General features: G+C 53.2%; 1 protein-coding gene across 5 annotated transcripts in view; it reads right to left on the bottom strand.

Moving 5' to 3' along the window:
* The window catches only part of IQSEC1 (IQ motif and Sec7 domain ArfGEF 1), a 119096-nt gene that overhangs the window by 65904 nt on the left and 35242 nt on the right, over positions 1-17950 (bottom strand). Inside the window, exon 1 of one of the 5 annotated variants that reach the window (XM_073901720.1) lies at positions 5110-5367. The exons of 3 other annotated variants lie outside the window; for them this stretch is intronic. In XM_073901720.1, coding sequence (XP_073757821.1) covers positions 5110-5174 — 65 coding nt within the window. In that variant the 5' untranslated portion in view covers positions 5175-5367. Of the gene's footprint in view, positions 1-5109; positions 5368-17950 lie in introns of those variants that run through there. One more of the 5 variants, XM_073901723.1, reaches the window with a different exon arrangement.

Raw genomic sequence — 17950 nt, 5'->3', positions numbered from 1 at the left:
ACGCATGTGTGTCCTCTAATGACGTCAAAGGCCCTGGCCTTGGGTTTCCTCCCCATGCAGAAGCTGGTTGTGTCTGCACTGGTCCTGCAGAGAGTCTGGAGACTGTTGGCTTTTGTGAGACCCTTATCCTTGCTGAGGCTGGCCTGGGGCAAGTGTGCCACTCTCAGAATGCACAAGTGCTCAGGGCCCAAGGGCACTATCTCAGAATCCAGCTGGAGCGTATGGGCAAGCAGCTCTTGGGGCCTGTGGGGTCTGGCAGAGACACCAGGAGAGCCCAGAGGGTGGTCCTCAAACCAAAGCCCGAGGCTCGGGCATTTGGAAACATTTTGGAAATGCTGACGCCAGGGGATACCAGACACCTACCTGTTCCATGGCTTGGGAAAGATACAAAAGGCTCCATTTATGATGGTGACCAGATTTTGCTAAAGATTATTTAAATTCCAGAGGAGGCACAGCCTGGCTACAAAGAACGGAGACCCCGAAGCCAGGAAGACTGAGTTCAAATCCCAGCTCTGAGACTTATGGCCAGAGACCCTGGGCAAGCCACATAACTGTCCCCCAACTGTTCCCACTTGGGGGACAGAAGCCCTTACTCACAGATTGCTCTGCGAATTAAGTACTTTGCGCAGAGCTGAATGGCAGCCACTGCGATTACTATTATTATACTGACCTTTGAACAGAGAGGAAAAAACAAATGTGCTCATAGTTTCCCCATCCAGACAAGCAAGGAGGGGACTCTTGCTATGGCTCTGCATCTGCGCCTTCAGTTCCGATTAAATGGTCACCATGTTAGGAAGGCGCAAAGCAAGGAAATAAAATGGAAAGAATGACCCTTTCCATCAAGGAGCAGGGAAGCCACAGCTACATGCAAATAAAGCATAAAAGGATATTCAAGTCAGAGCAGCTAGTATCGTGCCTTAGCCCCTCAAAGACAAGAGATTATACAAAAAGCCACGCAGCTCCAGAAACCAGCAGAAAAGGACCGCGAGGAACTACTTTTTTAACTCAGTAGTCACTTCTCAAGAGAAGAGGTGGTGATGAAGCTGGTGTTGCTGGCTACCGGCTACCGTTTGCTGGGCATTGAATAGGTAGGAGTCACCAGGCAAAGCTGCATATCCCCTCTGGGGAGATACTTCTTAGCCCCATTTCATGGATGAGAAAATCAAGGCTCGGACAGGGGAGGTCACATCACCGAAGCCACACAGCTGGGAAGAGGCAGAGTAGGCTTTGTGTGACCCCCCAAGGCCTGTCTGGGTTCTGTGACACACGGTTTCACGTTATTAACCTTGGTGCCTCTACGTCTAGCCCAGGGCCTGGCACAAAGTAGGTGCTCAGTAGCTGGTGAGGGAATAAAGGAACATAGGAAGTGCAACAACGGGTGCCCTCTGGGTTGTACACATCTCTCCTGAGAACAAAGCACCCCCAAGCCCAGGAGAGCATGCATGCATCTGTGGGTGCAGTCACCCGCTGACGCCTGGCTGTGCCTTACCACGTGGCTGGGCACCATGCTGGGCAGGCATCAGTGCACACAGGCCCCAGGGCTTAAAGGGGAACTTGCCCAACTAGGGGGACGGCCACAGCGGCCAGCAGAGTGGCAGGTCCAGGTGGCACTGTGCCATGTTTCCCACCATAATCACCATCCACCGCTCCTCCACAGCAGCTCAGGCAGTGGGAGCGGCCAGATTCTCCAAGGCTGCACCAATTAATTCTTCAAGAGCCTTAATGGCCTTTAAAGTCATTATGATTTGCTTTTGAGGACAAATGATAAATCACATTCAACAGCCTTTGAGCATCCTCCCCCACAGCACAAACACACACACTTCCACAGGGGACCTGGGCCACCTCTGCGGAGCTCTCCCCAGGCCTCCAGCCTGCTGCAAGCCCACTGGGCAGATATTCCACGTGTCATCACAATTCAGAGGAAATTTACAAAAGGGGAAGGAAGAAAATCCCATGGGTTGCTGGCAGCGGGAAGAGCAGAGTGCTGACTTGGACAGTCACAGCTCGGACTGGAGGCCTGGGGCTGGCCAGCAGTGCGAGGGCTGTCAGACACGTCCTCAAGCATCTCTGTGAAGCAGGGTACCATTCCCTTCCACAGAGGGGGAAACTGAGGCTCAGAGGAATGTGGTCTGAGGAATGTGACTGGCATAACATCACAAAGCTGAGCTGGGACTTGAAACAAAGAGTTTGCCTCCCTGAGTCCTTCTTTGCTGACACCCTGAGCTGCTTTGGCCTCACAGATTCTCCTGGCCAACCAAGATCCCTCGTTCCACACAGTCCGGCCAGGTAACAACCGCACACACGCGCGCACGCACACACACATATCCTGAGCTCTCGGAGCCCGCGGGGCCCTGTTCGATCCCTTCCAGAAACACCTATTTGCCCAGTCATCACACGGTTTGACTGTGCAGTTGTCAGTCCTGTTCATGTTTTTGAACTGAAGCTGTGTAAATATTAGCACAGCTAGTTCATAGTCCAACTTCCTTGAGCGAAAGCCTGAAAATCCCGGCAGGGCTGGCAGGGGCCCTCCTGAGGCCCTCCAGCAGAACATCTGGGTTCTACTTCAGGCTCCCCTTGTAAGAGCCCAGTGAGGTCACTGGATTCCCTATCTTAACATGCCCATTTAGAAAGGGAGGGTAGGGAGAGACCCGGGCTGCCGCGAGTCTCAAACAGCAGAGCATCAAGGTGCTGCCACGCAAAGGTGTCACGCTTGCCGTCAGGGAGAAGCCTGTGCTTACCGGTGGCATGGCCATACCTGGATGGGGTTATCTTGGACCTGTTATACACTGGGGGTCTCCTGAGGTCTCTGGAGCATGCTGGATCCTTCCTGGGTTCGGAGAGGGAGAGATGGCCAGCTGGGAGGACTCCGCGTGGGGGGGCAAGCTGGCCAGCCCAAGGAGTAGCTGGCTAAGCCTCCGCAGGCCAGGAGCTGGGCTGATTCTGCCCCCACCCCCCTCCTTCAGAACCGCATACCAGGCACTCCGCAGCAAATGTGATCCACCTGCTCTGAGGCGGAAGGGTAAACTTCGGGTTGTGCCGGAGAGGGGCTTCTCAATCTCCAGGACACCTGGCCTGTGCTCTGAGACTGGGGGAGCAGCTGTTCATCACCAACCCTGACAACAAAAGGACTCAAGCAGGCTTCCCTGCAGCTAGAAGATTTAGAGTAGATACAAAGAAGGACTTCCAATAAGAAGGGATGCAGGACTGAGAAATAAGCCAAAGTGGTGACTATGGACATCCCAACTGGAAGGGTGATATTGGAGAGGTCCTAATGCAGGGGCACCAGGGCCACCCCTCAGTCTCTCTCAGCTGGGAGCAGAAGAGTCGTCGCCTGTGGAGCATGCCGACTGCGTCCCCACGAGTGTGCTGGCCCTGGGAGGACAAACACTCTGAGTTTTGATCACTGCTGTGTCCCCAGTGCCTAGACAGGGAACGCTCACAGCAGGTGAGCGTTCACATAAACCGCAGAGCCTTGGTGCCGACAAGACTTTAACACTCAGCCTCAGTTTGCTCTCCTGCGATGTGGGGGTGCCGGAACCACAGGGCCAAGAATGCAAATGCGAGACTGGGTGGGGCAGCTGCGTAAGACAGTAGCACGTGTGTGATATGAATATCGTGACCCGCCATCCTCGGACTCATGCCACCGATTCCAGACAGCTGGCCCTGCAGCTGCAGCTTGCCCAGCCTCCGCCCCAGACACACGAAGCGACGGGTTCTTGGGAACCACAACCCCACAACCCCACACGGAGCCTCAGGCCCAGAGTTCCAGGCCCCTGGGGTGAGGAGGGGGCAGAGGGGACCATATGCATGTTTTCAGGGCAACTGCCAGACACACGCCGCAGAATTTTTGAACTCAGAGATCAAACGGCTGCAGGTGGGCTTCCCCCCAACCCTCAGGGGGCCCGACACAAGCCAAGTCAGCTTGTCAACAAATCCTCTCCACCCCACAGCCTGGCTCCTCCAAGGGGCCTGCAGACAGCTCAGGGGGCAGCTGTGCTGGCGAGCGAAGCAAGGAAATCGATATTCCCAGCACATACACACTCTCTCTCCATAAATACGGGCCCCTGGACTCAGGCAGCCACCCACAGGCCCCAAAGCAGAAAAGGGTTGGTCTCTGGGACACACGTTCATTCGCCCCCATCAAGACTGACCCTGACCACACCAGGCACACGAAAAACACGCACACACCCAATCAACCAGCAGACCCCTCACAGCCGCACTCAACACAACAGCAGGAGCCACACAGATCTCAACCTCCCCAAGACTCCAGGCTCCCTGGCGCACTCCTGGGTCCCCGCCCCCCTCCTCCCCAAGCATACCTGGACCACCTGTGCACAGCCCCGGAACGAATCCCTCGTCCCCCCACACACTTGCCCAGGGTCTCCCTGAGAGAGCTGACTCGTAACCCTGGATACAGGCCCAGGGACTCGCATAACTAGGCCCACAGGAAGACTCCCTGGCAGCCTCAGCCCGCCTCAACCAGACGCAAGCACGAACGCCCGCCATCCACACTCCGACTCACAAACTCCAGTCCACTGGCTCCTACCTGGCACCGGATACCCACTCCCATCAGTTTCTCCCACGGAAACTCACCCACACACAAGCTCCCATCCCGACAGTCACTCGGGAGCGAGCATGCACATGCACGCATGCACACACATACACACATTCACTCCTGTCCTGACAGCATCTCTCTTTCTCACACGCACAAACTCAGGTCCCGGGTCTGGTTGCACACACACTATTTACGATTACAGCCACACTCCACCCCGTCAGCCCTCCTCCGTCTCTCACACACAGGCACTCATCACACACATCCTGACCGCCTCACGCACTCCGGCACACCCGTCCCCGCAGCCTCTCTGGCACACACGTATACTTACAGCCCCGGCAGGCTCTTAACAAATCACTGCACAACACAGCACCCGGCTCTCTCACAAACCCACAACATACTGCACGCAACTGTGCAATGGCTGGGGTTCTGCTGGCTCCCCCACCCTGCCCCGCCAGCCCATTTCCGTGCAGCCCCTCCCCAAGGCCCTCTCGCCCGAACCCCAGCGCCCACTCCCCCCCACAACCCCCGGCCTCGGCCCCGCCCGGGGCCCTTACCCGCTGTCAAGCTCCAGCTCCAGCAGGGACTGGGTCCGCTCGGAGTTGCAGTGCAGGCACCACATGGCGGCCGCGGCGGGAGTTGACGGGGCCGAGCGCCTGGGACCCAGGCCCCGCCGAGCGCGGCCGACTCCCGCCGGGGCGGCAGATCCCGGGGCCGACACCCGACCACCGGGAAACTGACCACCCGCCACGCGACCACTTCGGGTCGCCCGGCCCAGTGCCCGCCGGCTCCCGCTGCTCCCGGCCCTAGTCCCAGCCCCAGGCCGGCCAAACCCTCCCCTCCGCCTCCGCCGCCGCCGCCGCCGCCGCCGCCACCGCCGCCGCCACCGCCACCCGCCCGCCTGGCGCAGAGCGAGGCCCGGCCGGAGGAATGTGGCCCGGGAGGGGGCGGGGCCAGGGGCGGGGCCGGAGGCCGGACTGCGCCCGGCGGGCGGGGCTGCGCGGAGCCTCGTGGGGAAGCGCGGGGGCGGGGCCCGATGGGGCGGGGCTGCGCGCAAGGGCTGGGCAAGCCTAGCCAAGTGGGGAGGATCGCAGCGGAGAGGTTCTCCGCAACAGCATCCCTTGTATCTACAAGTTGGCCCTTTTCTGGGAGGTCTGCGCACTCCCTCCAAAACAGAGTCCTCAAATATACATATCTTCCCAACGTGTAAGCACAGCAAATACAAAACCCAAACCAGCCAGCTCTGCTGATGGCGCCAATCTTTGCCAATCCTCACTTTGGCCGAAGTTTATAAAATGGGACCTCTGCTCCCGGGATGGTGTGGCTCCGGGGCTCCCGACCCAGGGAAAAAAGTGGGTTCCATCCTGAGGCTGGAGACACCCATCTGGGGACTTGTGGGTGAGGATCTGATGAAAACAGCTTCTTTTTCCCTAAGCCCACCCAACCCCACCAGAGACAACTTTCAGACCCCCATGGCTGGCTTAGAGTAATCCTGATTAGCTATTAGAGCTCTCTACCTACATTTGGTCCCCAAGACAACACTGTGATATAGGTGGCGCTATTAGTGGCCCCATTTTCCAGAAGAGGAAACTGAGGCTCACCTTAAATGGGTTAACTCTAAGAGGTTTTCCCTCACCTTCTCTTCCAGGCTGCTCATTTCTCCTTACTACAAGCAATCATGGCTTGCTGTTCTCAATTTGCATATTAACTTGTTTATTAACTGTCCTTGGGCTTCATGAAGGCAGGAATAGAGCCCAGCACCCACACTTGTGGAATGCCCAAATGTGGTTGGGAGACATCAAGCGGACATAGACACAATCAAAACCCCACCTGCCCCAACTGCAAGTCCATCTCCTGGAGGGCCAGGCAGCTGGCACGTTTGCACAAGTCAGGAAGAAGTAGGAAGCCACTAATGCAGGGACATCCTCTTGTGCCCCTTTGAGTCTTTCATTTGGAGGGGGTGGTGCCAAGAGCCTAATGATGAGTGCTTTCCCAGATGGGGAAATTGGAGTGGGGTGGGGGACAGTGAAGGAAGAGGGCTGGGCTGGCCCAGCTTGCAGCCCAGGAAAACGCCGTCCCTAGATCCAGTTTAGAGTACCAGGGTTCCCAGGCAACAGGCTGAGCAGGAATTCAGTGCCCCTCACTGCCTGTCTCCACATTTCTCTTCTCTGCTTCTGATGTTGTCTTTGCTACATTAAAAATAAAGACTCAGAATGGGAGAAAATATTTGCAAATCACATATCTGATAAGGGTCTAGTATCTGTGTCTTATAAAGAACCCTTCCGGGGCGCCTGGGTGGCTCAGTCGTTAAGCGTCTGCCTTTGGCTCAGGTCATGATCCCAGGGTCCTGGGATCGAGCCCCACGTTGGGCTCCCTGCTCCGCGGGAAGCCTGCTTCTCCCTCTCCCACTCCCCCTGCTGTGTTCCCTCTCTCGCTGTGTCTCTCTGTGTCAAATAAATAAAATCTTTAAAAAAAAAAATTAAAGAACCCTTCCAACTCAACAATAAAAAGGCAAATAACCCAATTAAAAAAGTGTCTGAACAGACACTTCTCCAGAGAAGATATACGAATGGCCAATAAACGCATGAAAAGGTGCTGAACATCACTAATCATCTGGACAATGCAAATCAAAACCACGATGAGATAGCACCTTATACCCACCAGGATGGCTAGAATCAGGAAGATGGACAGAAGCACATACACACAAGGCTTCCAGAAGGAGAAGACTTCTGACAACACACTGCTCAAAGACTGCTACCTCGTTCTGCATCCTGGCTGGGGGGAGGGGGAGGTAGGAGAGGATTGGTTTGAAATCATCCAGTTGGGGGAGGGGCTGGAAAACTCCCACCCCAGCTTGAACAGCCCTCTAAAAATAGGCTGCAATAAATGGAGCCAAGAGAATCCCCCCAGCCCAGCTGCTGGAGCACTCCAGAAACAGGCTCCGACCGACAGCCTCACGACCTGGATTCTCCAAGAATTCCAGGCACTTGTCCAGGCCCACGGCCTAGCCGCCTGCCAGGATGGTCTTGGCGACATTGTTCCTGCTGGGATTTAGAAGAAGGGGGTTGAATTTCCCTGTTAGCATTTGGAATACCAGAGGATGGAGTCCCTGGAAACCAAATGCCTCTTAATTCTCTTGTTTTATCTCCCTACAAAGTGTGCCTCTTAATTCTGCTCAGTTAACTGCCTCACAGATTCACAATTTAGGGAATCGTGAGGCAAACAACAAAGTTCCAGGAGAGGCAGAGAAAGCCAATTTCTCTGCTAAAATGACTAGACTGGGCAGAATTCTTACATGTTCCATTTGGGCAAATTGCTTAGCCTTCTGAGTCTCAGTTCCCTCAACTGTAAAGTATGCCTCATGGACCACATCTACCCTGGAGAATTCATCTTGCTGTGTAATTTAACTTAGTAAGCATTTATTAGTGCTTACTCTGTGCCTGTCATCTGAGGCCTCGATGGGAGACACTGATGTGACAAGTGTCCCTCAGTATGATGTTATGATAATCTAGAGGAAGGAGCCCCTAACTCTGCCCCACAAGAGGCTCCAAAGATGAAGGGACTTTGGGGCAGAGGCTTGAGGGATGAGTAGGAGCTCATATATAGGGGTACAGGATTCAAGAAAGGCATGAAAATGTTTAGTTCCACTGTACCGTCCTGGGTTTCAGACCTAAGTTACTTGCCTTGGCCTGTTTCACGTGTCATGACCCAATTTCATCCCCATCCCCCTGGCTTCTGACACCAGATATGTATGTAGCACCCCCACCCCCCAGCCCATAAGGCCGACCTTTGCAGTCCCTCTCCCAGAGCTGTCAGGATGAAGGTCAGCCCTCCACACAGCCCGCCTCCAGGTCTGTGTGCCCTGATAGAGGTTTACCTCTCCAGCCCTTGCCACTCATCATGCCCCCTCCATGCACATCATATGTCCAGCAGTACAAAACTTCTTTCAAAGCCCCAAAGTCCTGCTCTGTCTCGCTCATGGCTAAGACTTTGGATTTCAGCTTTCAATGTCACTTCTCCCAGAAAGGCACCTCTGACCGGCCCCTAGTCCAAGTTAGACACTCCTCTTAGGCACTCTCGGGTTTACTCTGCACCTGCTCTCCCATCACACCAATGAGCTGTATTGCTATTGCCAGGCAGAGTTAGGCCTGCATCCTTCTCTGCAGCATCCACCACCCCTACTATGGGACCCGGGACACAGAGGTGCTCAGCAGTTGAATAAATCTGGCCTGAGAGTCAAATCTGGCCCACTGCCTGCCTTTTTTTTTTTTTAAAGACTTTATTTATTTGACAGAGAGAGACACAGTGAGAGAGCGGACATAAGCAGGGGGAGCGGGAGAGGGAGAAGCAGGCTTCCTGCCGAGCAGGGAGCCCAATGTGGGGCTCAATCCCAGGACCCTGGGATCATGACCTGAGCCGAAGGCAGACACTTAACGACTGAGCCACCCAGGCGCCCCTGCCTGCTTTTTTAAAATAAAGTTTTATTGGAACAGAGTCACACTCATTCACTTATGTATTGTCTGCAGATACTTTTGTGCTACAACAACAAAGCTGAAGAGTTACAATGGAGATAGATGACTTACAATGCCTAAAATATTTATATCTAGCCCTCCACAGAAAAAGTTTGTATACCCTGCAATAAGTCAAGCTCCTCTGAGGGAGTTTCATGTTGGCACCAGCTACCCTGCCTGTTTAGCCAGACCTCCAGTGCCCTGGCGCAGGCCCGCCATGGACAAGATCTGGAAGAGCAGAATCCAGATGTCATGGGGGAAGGTGGTGATTAAAACTATGGGGCCGGGCCAGGTGACCTTCAGACAAGATGGCCACATGATGGGACAATCCACTGCTAGCAATGACTCCTACAGAGCTCCTTGCCCGTGTGTACAAAGACTTAGGTCCAAGGATATTAGTCGTTTGTAACAGCAGAACAGGGAGGAGGAGACACGCAATGTCTCTCGGGGGGGACTGGTTAAGTACACAGCAATACGCCCATCAGTGGAATCCTACGTTAACAAGATGGCGGCAGCACCATACACATAGGAAATGATCTGAGATGTGACACTGTGATTAAAAGTCCAATAAATTGTGGGGGCGCCTGGGTGGCTCAGTCGTTGAGCGTCTGCCTTCGGCTCAGGTCATGATCCCAGGGTCCTGGGATTGAGCCCCGCATTGGGCTCCCTGCTCGGCAGAAGCCTGCTTCTCCCTCTCCCACTCCCCCTGCTTGTGTTCCCTTTCTCGCTGTGTCTTTCTCTGTCAAATAAATAAAATCTTTAAAAAATAAATAAATAAAAGTCCAATAAATTGTGATAAGTATTTACAACAAAATATATAGAACACTAGTGTGCTTATATAGCATCATATAACCATCGACTATTTCTTAAAGAAGATCCAAGAAACATGGACCAGTGGTTGCCTCTGGTAAGGGTAATTGGGTTTCCAAAGATTCCTGGAGATGGGCTTCTGCCCTCTAAGCCTGAAGTCTTATTGGGACAGGGCTGGGAAGGAGAAAGGAGTACTTTTTACTCTATGCCCTTCTATAGTTTTCAAAATTTTATACAAGTGTTACCTTAAAGAAAAAAAAAGCCAGTGCAATAAAGAAATCAGTAAAATCATGGCAACCCACGGGACCGGAGGTCTTCTAGCATCTTGTAGGAGAATCTGAGGCCCTCCAGAACCAGTCCCCAAAGACCCCAAATTCTAGACGGTACTTAGGCCACCTCTCGGGCCCTCTGGGTTCCTTTTCCTCTGAGTCGGCTGTGTCTCACTGACGGCTGTGAAAATCAATTGGAGCCCATTTGACTCCCTCTCAGTGCCTGTTGATCGTTCATCTGTCGCTCTTCACAAAACCGAACAAACATCCCTACAGCACGGCCAGGATGCTGGGCGTGGGAGGGAGCTCTCTCATCATCCCTGTAGCCCAAGCCCTCATTTTACAGACAGGGAAACTGAGGCCCAGAGTGATAAAGGGATGTGCCCTGGGGTGTGTACTAGAAACAATGACACTGGCCCAGGCGTCCTGCCTCCCAGGCCGCAGTACCCCACAGTCCAGCACAGAGCGGGGCTGTGGGTGAGGTGTTGGTTCCCTACAGACGAGAACTTCTTCCTAGGAGTGTTGGATGCTGTGGGAAACCGGAGGCAGTTGTGCAGAATGCAGAACTGTGTAGACTGGTATCTCAGAGAAGCCCGTCAGTCCCCCAGAACAGAAAGTTTCCAGATAAATCAAGCTGCTCTGAAGTGCCAAGACACAGTGGCCACGTGACCAGCCACCAGCAGAGCTGAGTACCAACCATAGAAACTCAATGGTACTTGGGTTGGCCAAGACCCGGCCCATGACAGTGAGATTCAAGAGGCTTTAATGTTAGTTAGCACATCCTAAATTTTAGGGCTGGACAGAGTAACCGTGAGGAGCCTGAGGCCTACGGGGCGGGAGGGGGGGAGCACTTCCCCAAGTCACTCTGGGGCACAGCCAATAAGGCCTTATCTGACTTCCTTTCTGCAGCTCCTTCCCCACCGCTCTGACAAAGCAAACCACAGAGTCAGGGAACCATTGTGGTTTGAGGTGTAAGGAGTCTGTTTTCCTGTGGTCTCTGAATGAACAATAAAAATTAGATGCAGGTGCTACTATGCCAACAGTTGACAAATGGATTAACCCAGGCTGTGAGGGAAAGATCCTTAGGGAGGGCTTGCACTAACAGAACCACACAGGACACAGGGTCAGATGCAAGGAGAAACAAAACCCCTTACCAACACTGGGTGGCTCTATAGGTGCTCTGAAAAGCCTAGCACGTGACAGGTGCTCAGTGACTGACAATGTAATAAAACAGTCAGGAATGATCACTTCCTCCAAGAAGCCCTCCTAGCCTGGATTCCCCAGAGCACTCCATGTTTCTAGGTCCCCAGTGCCCACTGCAACCCCTGCCACACAGTGGGTAATAGTTTGTTGCAAGAGTGAAGGAAGGTGGGGGAGGGGTGGCCATGGGTCCGAAGGTGCTGATGGTTTCGCTCCTCAGTCTGGCCACCCTTGTACGCACCCTCCCTCTGTCCTCGTCCTTCTGCTGGGCCCAGCCAGGGCAGCTGAGCTGCTTGCCCTGAGATTTAGGGGGGAGGGCCCGTGGAGAATAGACGTGTGGCTTCTAAGTGCCACTACTTAGTTACAGGTTCAAGTGGATGGGAAATGGCCGTTTGCCGGTCTTCTTGCAGGATTCAAGAGGCCTGAGGACATCAGGAAGACATTTAGAAGCAAATATCTGAGCTGCTACCTTCATCAGTGAAGGGCTCTTCCCTGACTGCACCCCACCCCACTGCCCTCGAAATCATACTGCACATCACACTTCCCATCAGGTGGCCCTGCCAGCCCTCGGATACAGTCAAAGTGACCCCACTTCAGCCCCTCAAACTCAACCCCCCTTTCCCTGGCCAGTAGCACAGGGAAGCCACTTGGCCAGATCCTCAGGTCTGATCCTCAGGACCCCTCCGTACCTGAGGCAGAGCCTAGGCCACCTCGGTTCTCTGCCCCGGACAGAAGAGGCAGCCCTGTGGCCAGTGGGTCTGGACACACATCCCAGCCCCCAACCCCCTTGTGTAACCCTGGGTGAGTCACCGTCTGTCTCCTCCACCGGAATGGAGCTCTGTGAAGGAGGGGACTTTGTTTACCACTGTATCCCCAGTATCCAGATGGCGCGTGGTCTACAGTACGTGCTCAATAAATGTCTGATAAATGAGTGAATCATGTTGAACCACAGTCATTCTCATTCAGGGACAACCCCATGGATCGGGCAAGGCCTGTGAGCTGGGAAGGGAAAGGCAGGCCCCCCCTCCCACTCCCCATTCTTACCCTTGTCTTATTCGATCTGAGCCAACACTTCCATTTCCACCATAGATAGATTATGGAAGAGCTGGGCGAAACGGTCTTTCAAAAGCACCATTTTTCATCTCCAGTGTGCCCAGTACTTAAAGGAAAATTAAAGATTTTATGAAAAAGATTTTATCTGCTAAAGATTTTATAAAAAAAGATGCATCCCTTTGGCAGAGCAAACGACCATCCTTGACATATTTGGGTTTCTTTCCTGGTAGCTTTGCTTAAACTGGGGCCCATTTGTATTAAAGGGAGCAGGTAAAGTGAGGGAATCGAGGAAGAAATACGGAAGTCTGCAAGGCCTCGTTCTGTTTCGGATTCAGACACGTGGCATTCCAGGGAACTGCTAGGGAAGGAGCTTGCTTACTCCTGAGCAGTGTGTTCCTACCGCAGAACAGCTACCGAGGGGGTGCCAAGCCCAGGCAAGGCCCCAGTGGCCCTCTCCTTTAATGAATGGATAGGTTCATTTATAACAAGTGCCAGGGACGCCTGTTTTGCAAACGGATGCCATTAAGTGCTCCTAAAACATCAGCCTCTCTTAAGTGGGTTAAAAATTCCCCTCCGCAATCTTCTTTATGTTATTGATTTAAACAACACCTCCTCTTATCCCGCTGGGAGGAAGACTGCAACCAGCTTGACCCGACTGCACTGATTCAGAATTAATGGACGCGGGATATGTGTAATGCCTGATTCCTTGTTTGAATAAATCCATAACTGAGAACATGTGCGTTCCTGAATGTGTTCGACAACTGCCCCCAACATTCGTTACTACCTACTACGTGTCAGGCACTGGCTGGGGAATCTCAGAGGATGCAGAATCAAACAGATGAGGGCCCTACCTTCCGAAGCTTGGTGAGTAAGGGGACTGCAGGCAAATCACAATCATTGGTGCCAGCCCTGTTCCCACACAAGTTCACATAATCCTGACAGCAGCTCTACGAGGTGGGTTTGCACCCCAGTTTATCGCGGAGGCCCTGAAGCCCAGCGTGGAAGTCGTTTGTCCAAAGACGCACAACCTCTAAATGATGGCGCTGGGATTAGCACCCACCTATGCTGACACTCAGCCTGCGTTCTCTCTCCTCCACCAGTGGTTCTCAACGGGTGTTCTGGGGACAGCAACAGTAGCAGTCTCAGCTGGGAACTGTTGCAATTGCAAATTGCCACACTCCAGGTGGGTCTGATGCCTGCCACAGTTTGGGAACCTTGCGCCAGCCAGGGCACTGGAGTGGGTCATCAGAGCAGTATGGGAGCCACCCGACATAAGATCAGGACTGACTGTGAGCTGGTGGGATGGCCATTTAAGGAAGCCTTCTTGGAGGAGGTGATGTCTGTCTTGGGACCTGTGGCATGAATGGGAATTCCCTGGGTGGCCCAGCAAGAGAAGGGTACTCCAGGTATAGGGAACAGCATAGGCAAAGGCTTGGTGAGCTTGGGAAAATACAATCGTAGTTCTGGGGATGGGTGAGCTGTGAGGAATGAGGCCAGAGGGTGAAGGGGGAAGAATTCTGCTGGCAGAAGTGGCCTGGATTTATCCCCAGGTTGGTTTTCCCAATGACCACAAAGCACATGTATACCAATTACTTAACATTATGCTTTACATCAGGGAAACTCGATCTTCATCAGAAAAAAAAAAAAAATTCTCACTGAGAATAAATTGAATTTTCCCATAAAAACAAATCACCCACACTAAAACATGGTTATAAAATCCTGCTTGGATCCTGTTATCAGCAGAAGGCCTGTGCTGGAGGCCTGCTCTGGGTTTGTTTAACACAGAGAACCCATGTTATAGAAGGCAGCCATAAAACAGAAGGATGCTTTTTATATCCTGATAGGGAATAAGATACAAGATATATTGCTAGGTGAAACAAGTAAAGTGAGGAACGCTGTATTTGTATAAAAGGAAGGGGGAGGGGTAATCACACGCACACGCTGACGTGTGGGTAAAATATCTCTGGACAATGGTTACCTTTGGGGGAACTTGACAGGGCTGGGAGGATGGTTCACTGTTCACTGTGTGCCTTTTATATCTTTAATTGTTGAACTACGTGACTATATAATGCCTATAAAAGTAAGATACAAACACTGCATCAAAAACTAATGATGTAATATATGGTGATTAACATAACAATAAAAACAATAAAAAAAAAGTAAGATACAATTAAGCCTTTTTTTGAGTGCTACAGAGGTATTAGCACCAACCAACACTTTGGTCTTGAAGTAACTGGCAGGGCTGAAAGAGCACTGGGAGGAAAATAACATTCTCTTGGGTCCCATGTGATTGTGTTCCTTGTCCCTGGACACAGAGTCTGCGGCTCACCTGGAATCACGTCACATGGCCTAGGTCTCACACTTCCATCTGCTTGGTGGGTAACAGGGATCAGAGAATACACTTTTTGCAGCAAGAAATATCCCTAAGCATGTAGTGACTTTACTGCCATCTAAGGCTGGGGGGGGGGAAGGGGGGGCGGTGGGGGGGGGGGGGGGGGGGGAGGTCCAGGCTGTCTTCCTCTCCTCTTGGGAACAAGAGTTAGCTGCCATCCCACTGTGTACCGCTTACATTGTGAAGAGAGAAGGTCAGGCCCCAGGGAGCACCTCCTGTATGCTGGGCAAGTGTCTGCAGCTTGGCATACACTCTCCTCTGGATGGTTGTCAAGTCCTATTACGTAGCCCACCAGGAAATGAGACACAGAGAGGTTCAGTGGACTGCCTGAGGCTGCTCAGCTCATAGTGGCAGAGCTGGGATTCCAATCCCTAGGCTATGCAGGAAGAGCCTCTGAGCCTCTGAGCCAAGTGGGCCTTGGGCTGCTAAGGGAATGTGACCCCATGAAATAAGAGTAAACCTGGAGACCCAGACGGGGCTGCCCCAGACTCCTGGAGTGGATCCATAATGAGCATCCCTTATGCAACACAGCCCACAGACAATTTTGGTCTCTCTAGCAGTTTCCATAAATGAGTATAATTTCTGTGTTAATAGCAAAGATATCAAGGTTTGGAACCCCCTGGAGTGTTAGAAATGCAATTTGTAATTATAAGCACACAACAATTTGTTCAACACGTCAGCTCTGTCTGCGGTAATTATTACCCTGGTTAAGAGTAATCCCTGCAGTGCGCGGGAATGGGAAGCCAGGAGTGGGGGCGCTGGGCTTGGACCCCAGTTGTCTTCCTTGAGGCCATTTCTTCTCCCCAGACCCCTCCTGTTGCCTCCCACAGCAGGCCATATCTTGTGGCCGCTCCTCCCCCCCACCCCCCGTGGGCCTCTCACGGGCTTGGCCCTGCCTACGGGCACCCAAGTAGGGACAAGCAGGCATTCCTTCTTGGGAGGCATCCCTAGTGGATTCTGCCTCCCGCCCTCAGGAGGGGCCCTGTTCCAGCTGCTGTTGCCCGAGTACCAATTCTGCGCCTGGTGCTCCGCGGGGCTCACACCGGGTCTCGGCAACCTTCCCAGCCATAAGAGAGAGCACAGTCCGCACCTTACAGAAGGGACGGAGGCCCAGATGTGCAAGATGCACTTGCACAAGATGCAAGATCACACACCAGATCACAGGGAGCTGTGATTTGATACCAATGGATGGCCCAAGCCATGAGGGTCCCCACTCTGGGATGCAGACTCTGGTTGGAAAGGGTGCTTCTTCATCCAACACTCGTTGGCTCCTCTTGTGCTTTAACTCCAGGGCAAGGTATGGGGGCCAAGGGAAGCAGGGGAAGGGACTTCCAGGCTCTGAACGCCTCCTGGGTGTCTAGCTCTGGCTATGCTAACTGTGGGGCACTCATTCTGGGCCTTACACACGTGACTTGTGGATGCCCTGTCCACCCTGGGAAGCTGGGACCTCATCATTTGCATTTCACTGGCCAAGGCTGCAGAGCAGAGATCTGGACCCCAGCACTCCCCTGCAGAGTGGGGGTCCACCCAGCAGTCCCCAGGTCGGGCGTGGTGGCAAATTAAGTTTGGTTTAAAAAGACAGCTCAGGGCACAGCTCGTGGAGCCATCCTTGGAGAGGATGAAAGATGGGGTGGTGACAGCTGTGGGCTGGAGCCACTGAACCAGCAATCTGGGTGTCAGACGGGGGTGCAGGCGAGGAGCAGGGGGAAGGGTGGCTGGCCCTGGCCTGACCAACCCCACCTCTCACTAGGCTGGTCTTGGCTGGGCCAGTCCACCTGCCACCGCTGGAGGGCTGGCGCCACCTGTCGACCTTCTGGAGAACTGCAGTCTGGCCTTCCCAGCCCCAGGACAGAGCCGGCAGGACCCATGGTACCCTAGCCTTGGGACAGGTGTAGAAAGGGGCAGCTGAGTGAGCTTCTGGACCCCACCCTAAGCTTCCTCAATCAAACCTCTCCCTTCCTGCCTGAACAACCTAAGACACCCTCTTCCCCAACCCTCCTTGATGTACAGAGGGAGGGCAGATGGGTTAGGAAGCAGAGCCAAGACTCAAACCTATTTTCACTGATATTTCACTCTAACAACAAATCATCGCCCTGCTTCAAACCCTGGCTCCTCACTGCTTACAAAATAAGCACCAAACTCTTTGCTATGCCCACAAGGCCCTGCAGATTTGGCCTCTGCTCAGCCTCTTCCAGAGGGTTGGCTCCTGCCCCGGCCCTTTGCAAATGCCAATCCCTCTGTCCACACTCTTTTCAACTACTTAAGCCCGACTCCACCTTCATGCCTCAGCTCCTTCGGGGAGGCCTTGCCTGACCTCCTCACAGGGCCCACTGAGCAATTCCTCCTAGCACCTGGTTGATGTTGTTCAGGAGAGCATTTCCCTCTCCTATGCTGGACAGCTGTGTGAGGGTAAGGATCCTGTCTGCTGGATTCACCATTTATTTTAGCCGCAGGGCAGTGCCTGGCACATACTAGATACTTGAGAAACCTTTGTGGATGAAATGAAGTATGTCTAGTTCACATGAGTCCCTGTGTCAAAATTAACATGCCTTCATAAATAAAACATTCATTTCTCAAGGGGCCAGGCACAGAGGTAAAGGTGTTTCATACTTGAGCTCTGGTGGAGGGGGCGGGGGAGGTGATATTAACAGACAATAAAGTCGGGGGGGGGGGTCTGTGCACAGATGTCCTGACCAGGAATAGACAGCCAGGAAAAGCTAGAGCTGAGATGTGACCCAGATCCGTTTTGAGTCAAGCCATTTTGTGGCCCTTGAGGCCAGGCATATGGCCCAGTTCCCTCTGAGGTTTCACCCGGCTGGGTTTGTTCAAGCTGCTCACACAGATGGAAGACAGTGTTTAGAGTTCCTTTTCCCCTGAGGTTACCAACAGAGTCCTGGAGAGAGATTCTAGAAAGTTAAGCATAGGAAGGCTGCCTACGTGAGGAGGAGAGCCCACCACACCTTGGGACCTCTCCTTTGGCAGTGAGCATGCTCAAGGCCGGTTCTACCACCAGCATGCAGGGCTCCTGTGTGTGTAAATCTGTAAAAGGCGCCCTCTTCTGGTGGACACAGCCTCTTAGGCTCCTGCTTGGAAAGACTGCATTCTTCCTTTGCCAACTGCTCCTATACAGTGCACAACCTGAACATCTATCTGTACACTAGAG

Source organism: Callorhinus ursinus, unplaced genomic scaffold (genome assembly GCF_003265705.2).
Source record: "Callorhinus ursinus isolate GAN/ISIS: 27379988/994484 unplaced genomic scaffold, GSC_fseal_2.0 scaffold15, whole genome shotgun sequence".
Taxonomy (NCBI): domain Eukaryota; kingdom Metazoa; phylum Chordata; class Mammalia; order Carnivora; family Otariidae; genus Callorhinus; species Callorhinus ursinus.
Note: the sequence above shows the minus strand (reverse complement) of the source record. Positions and strands in the feature narration are given on the sequence as shown.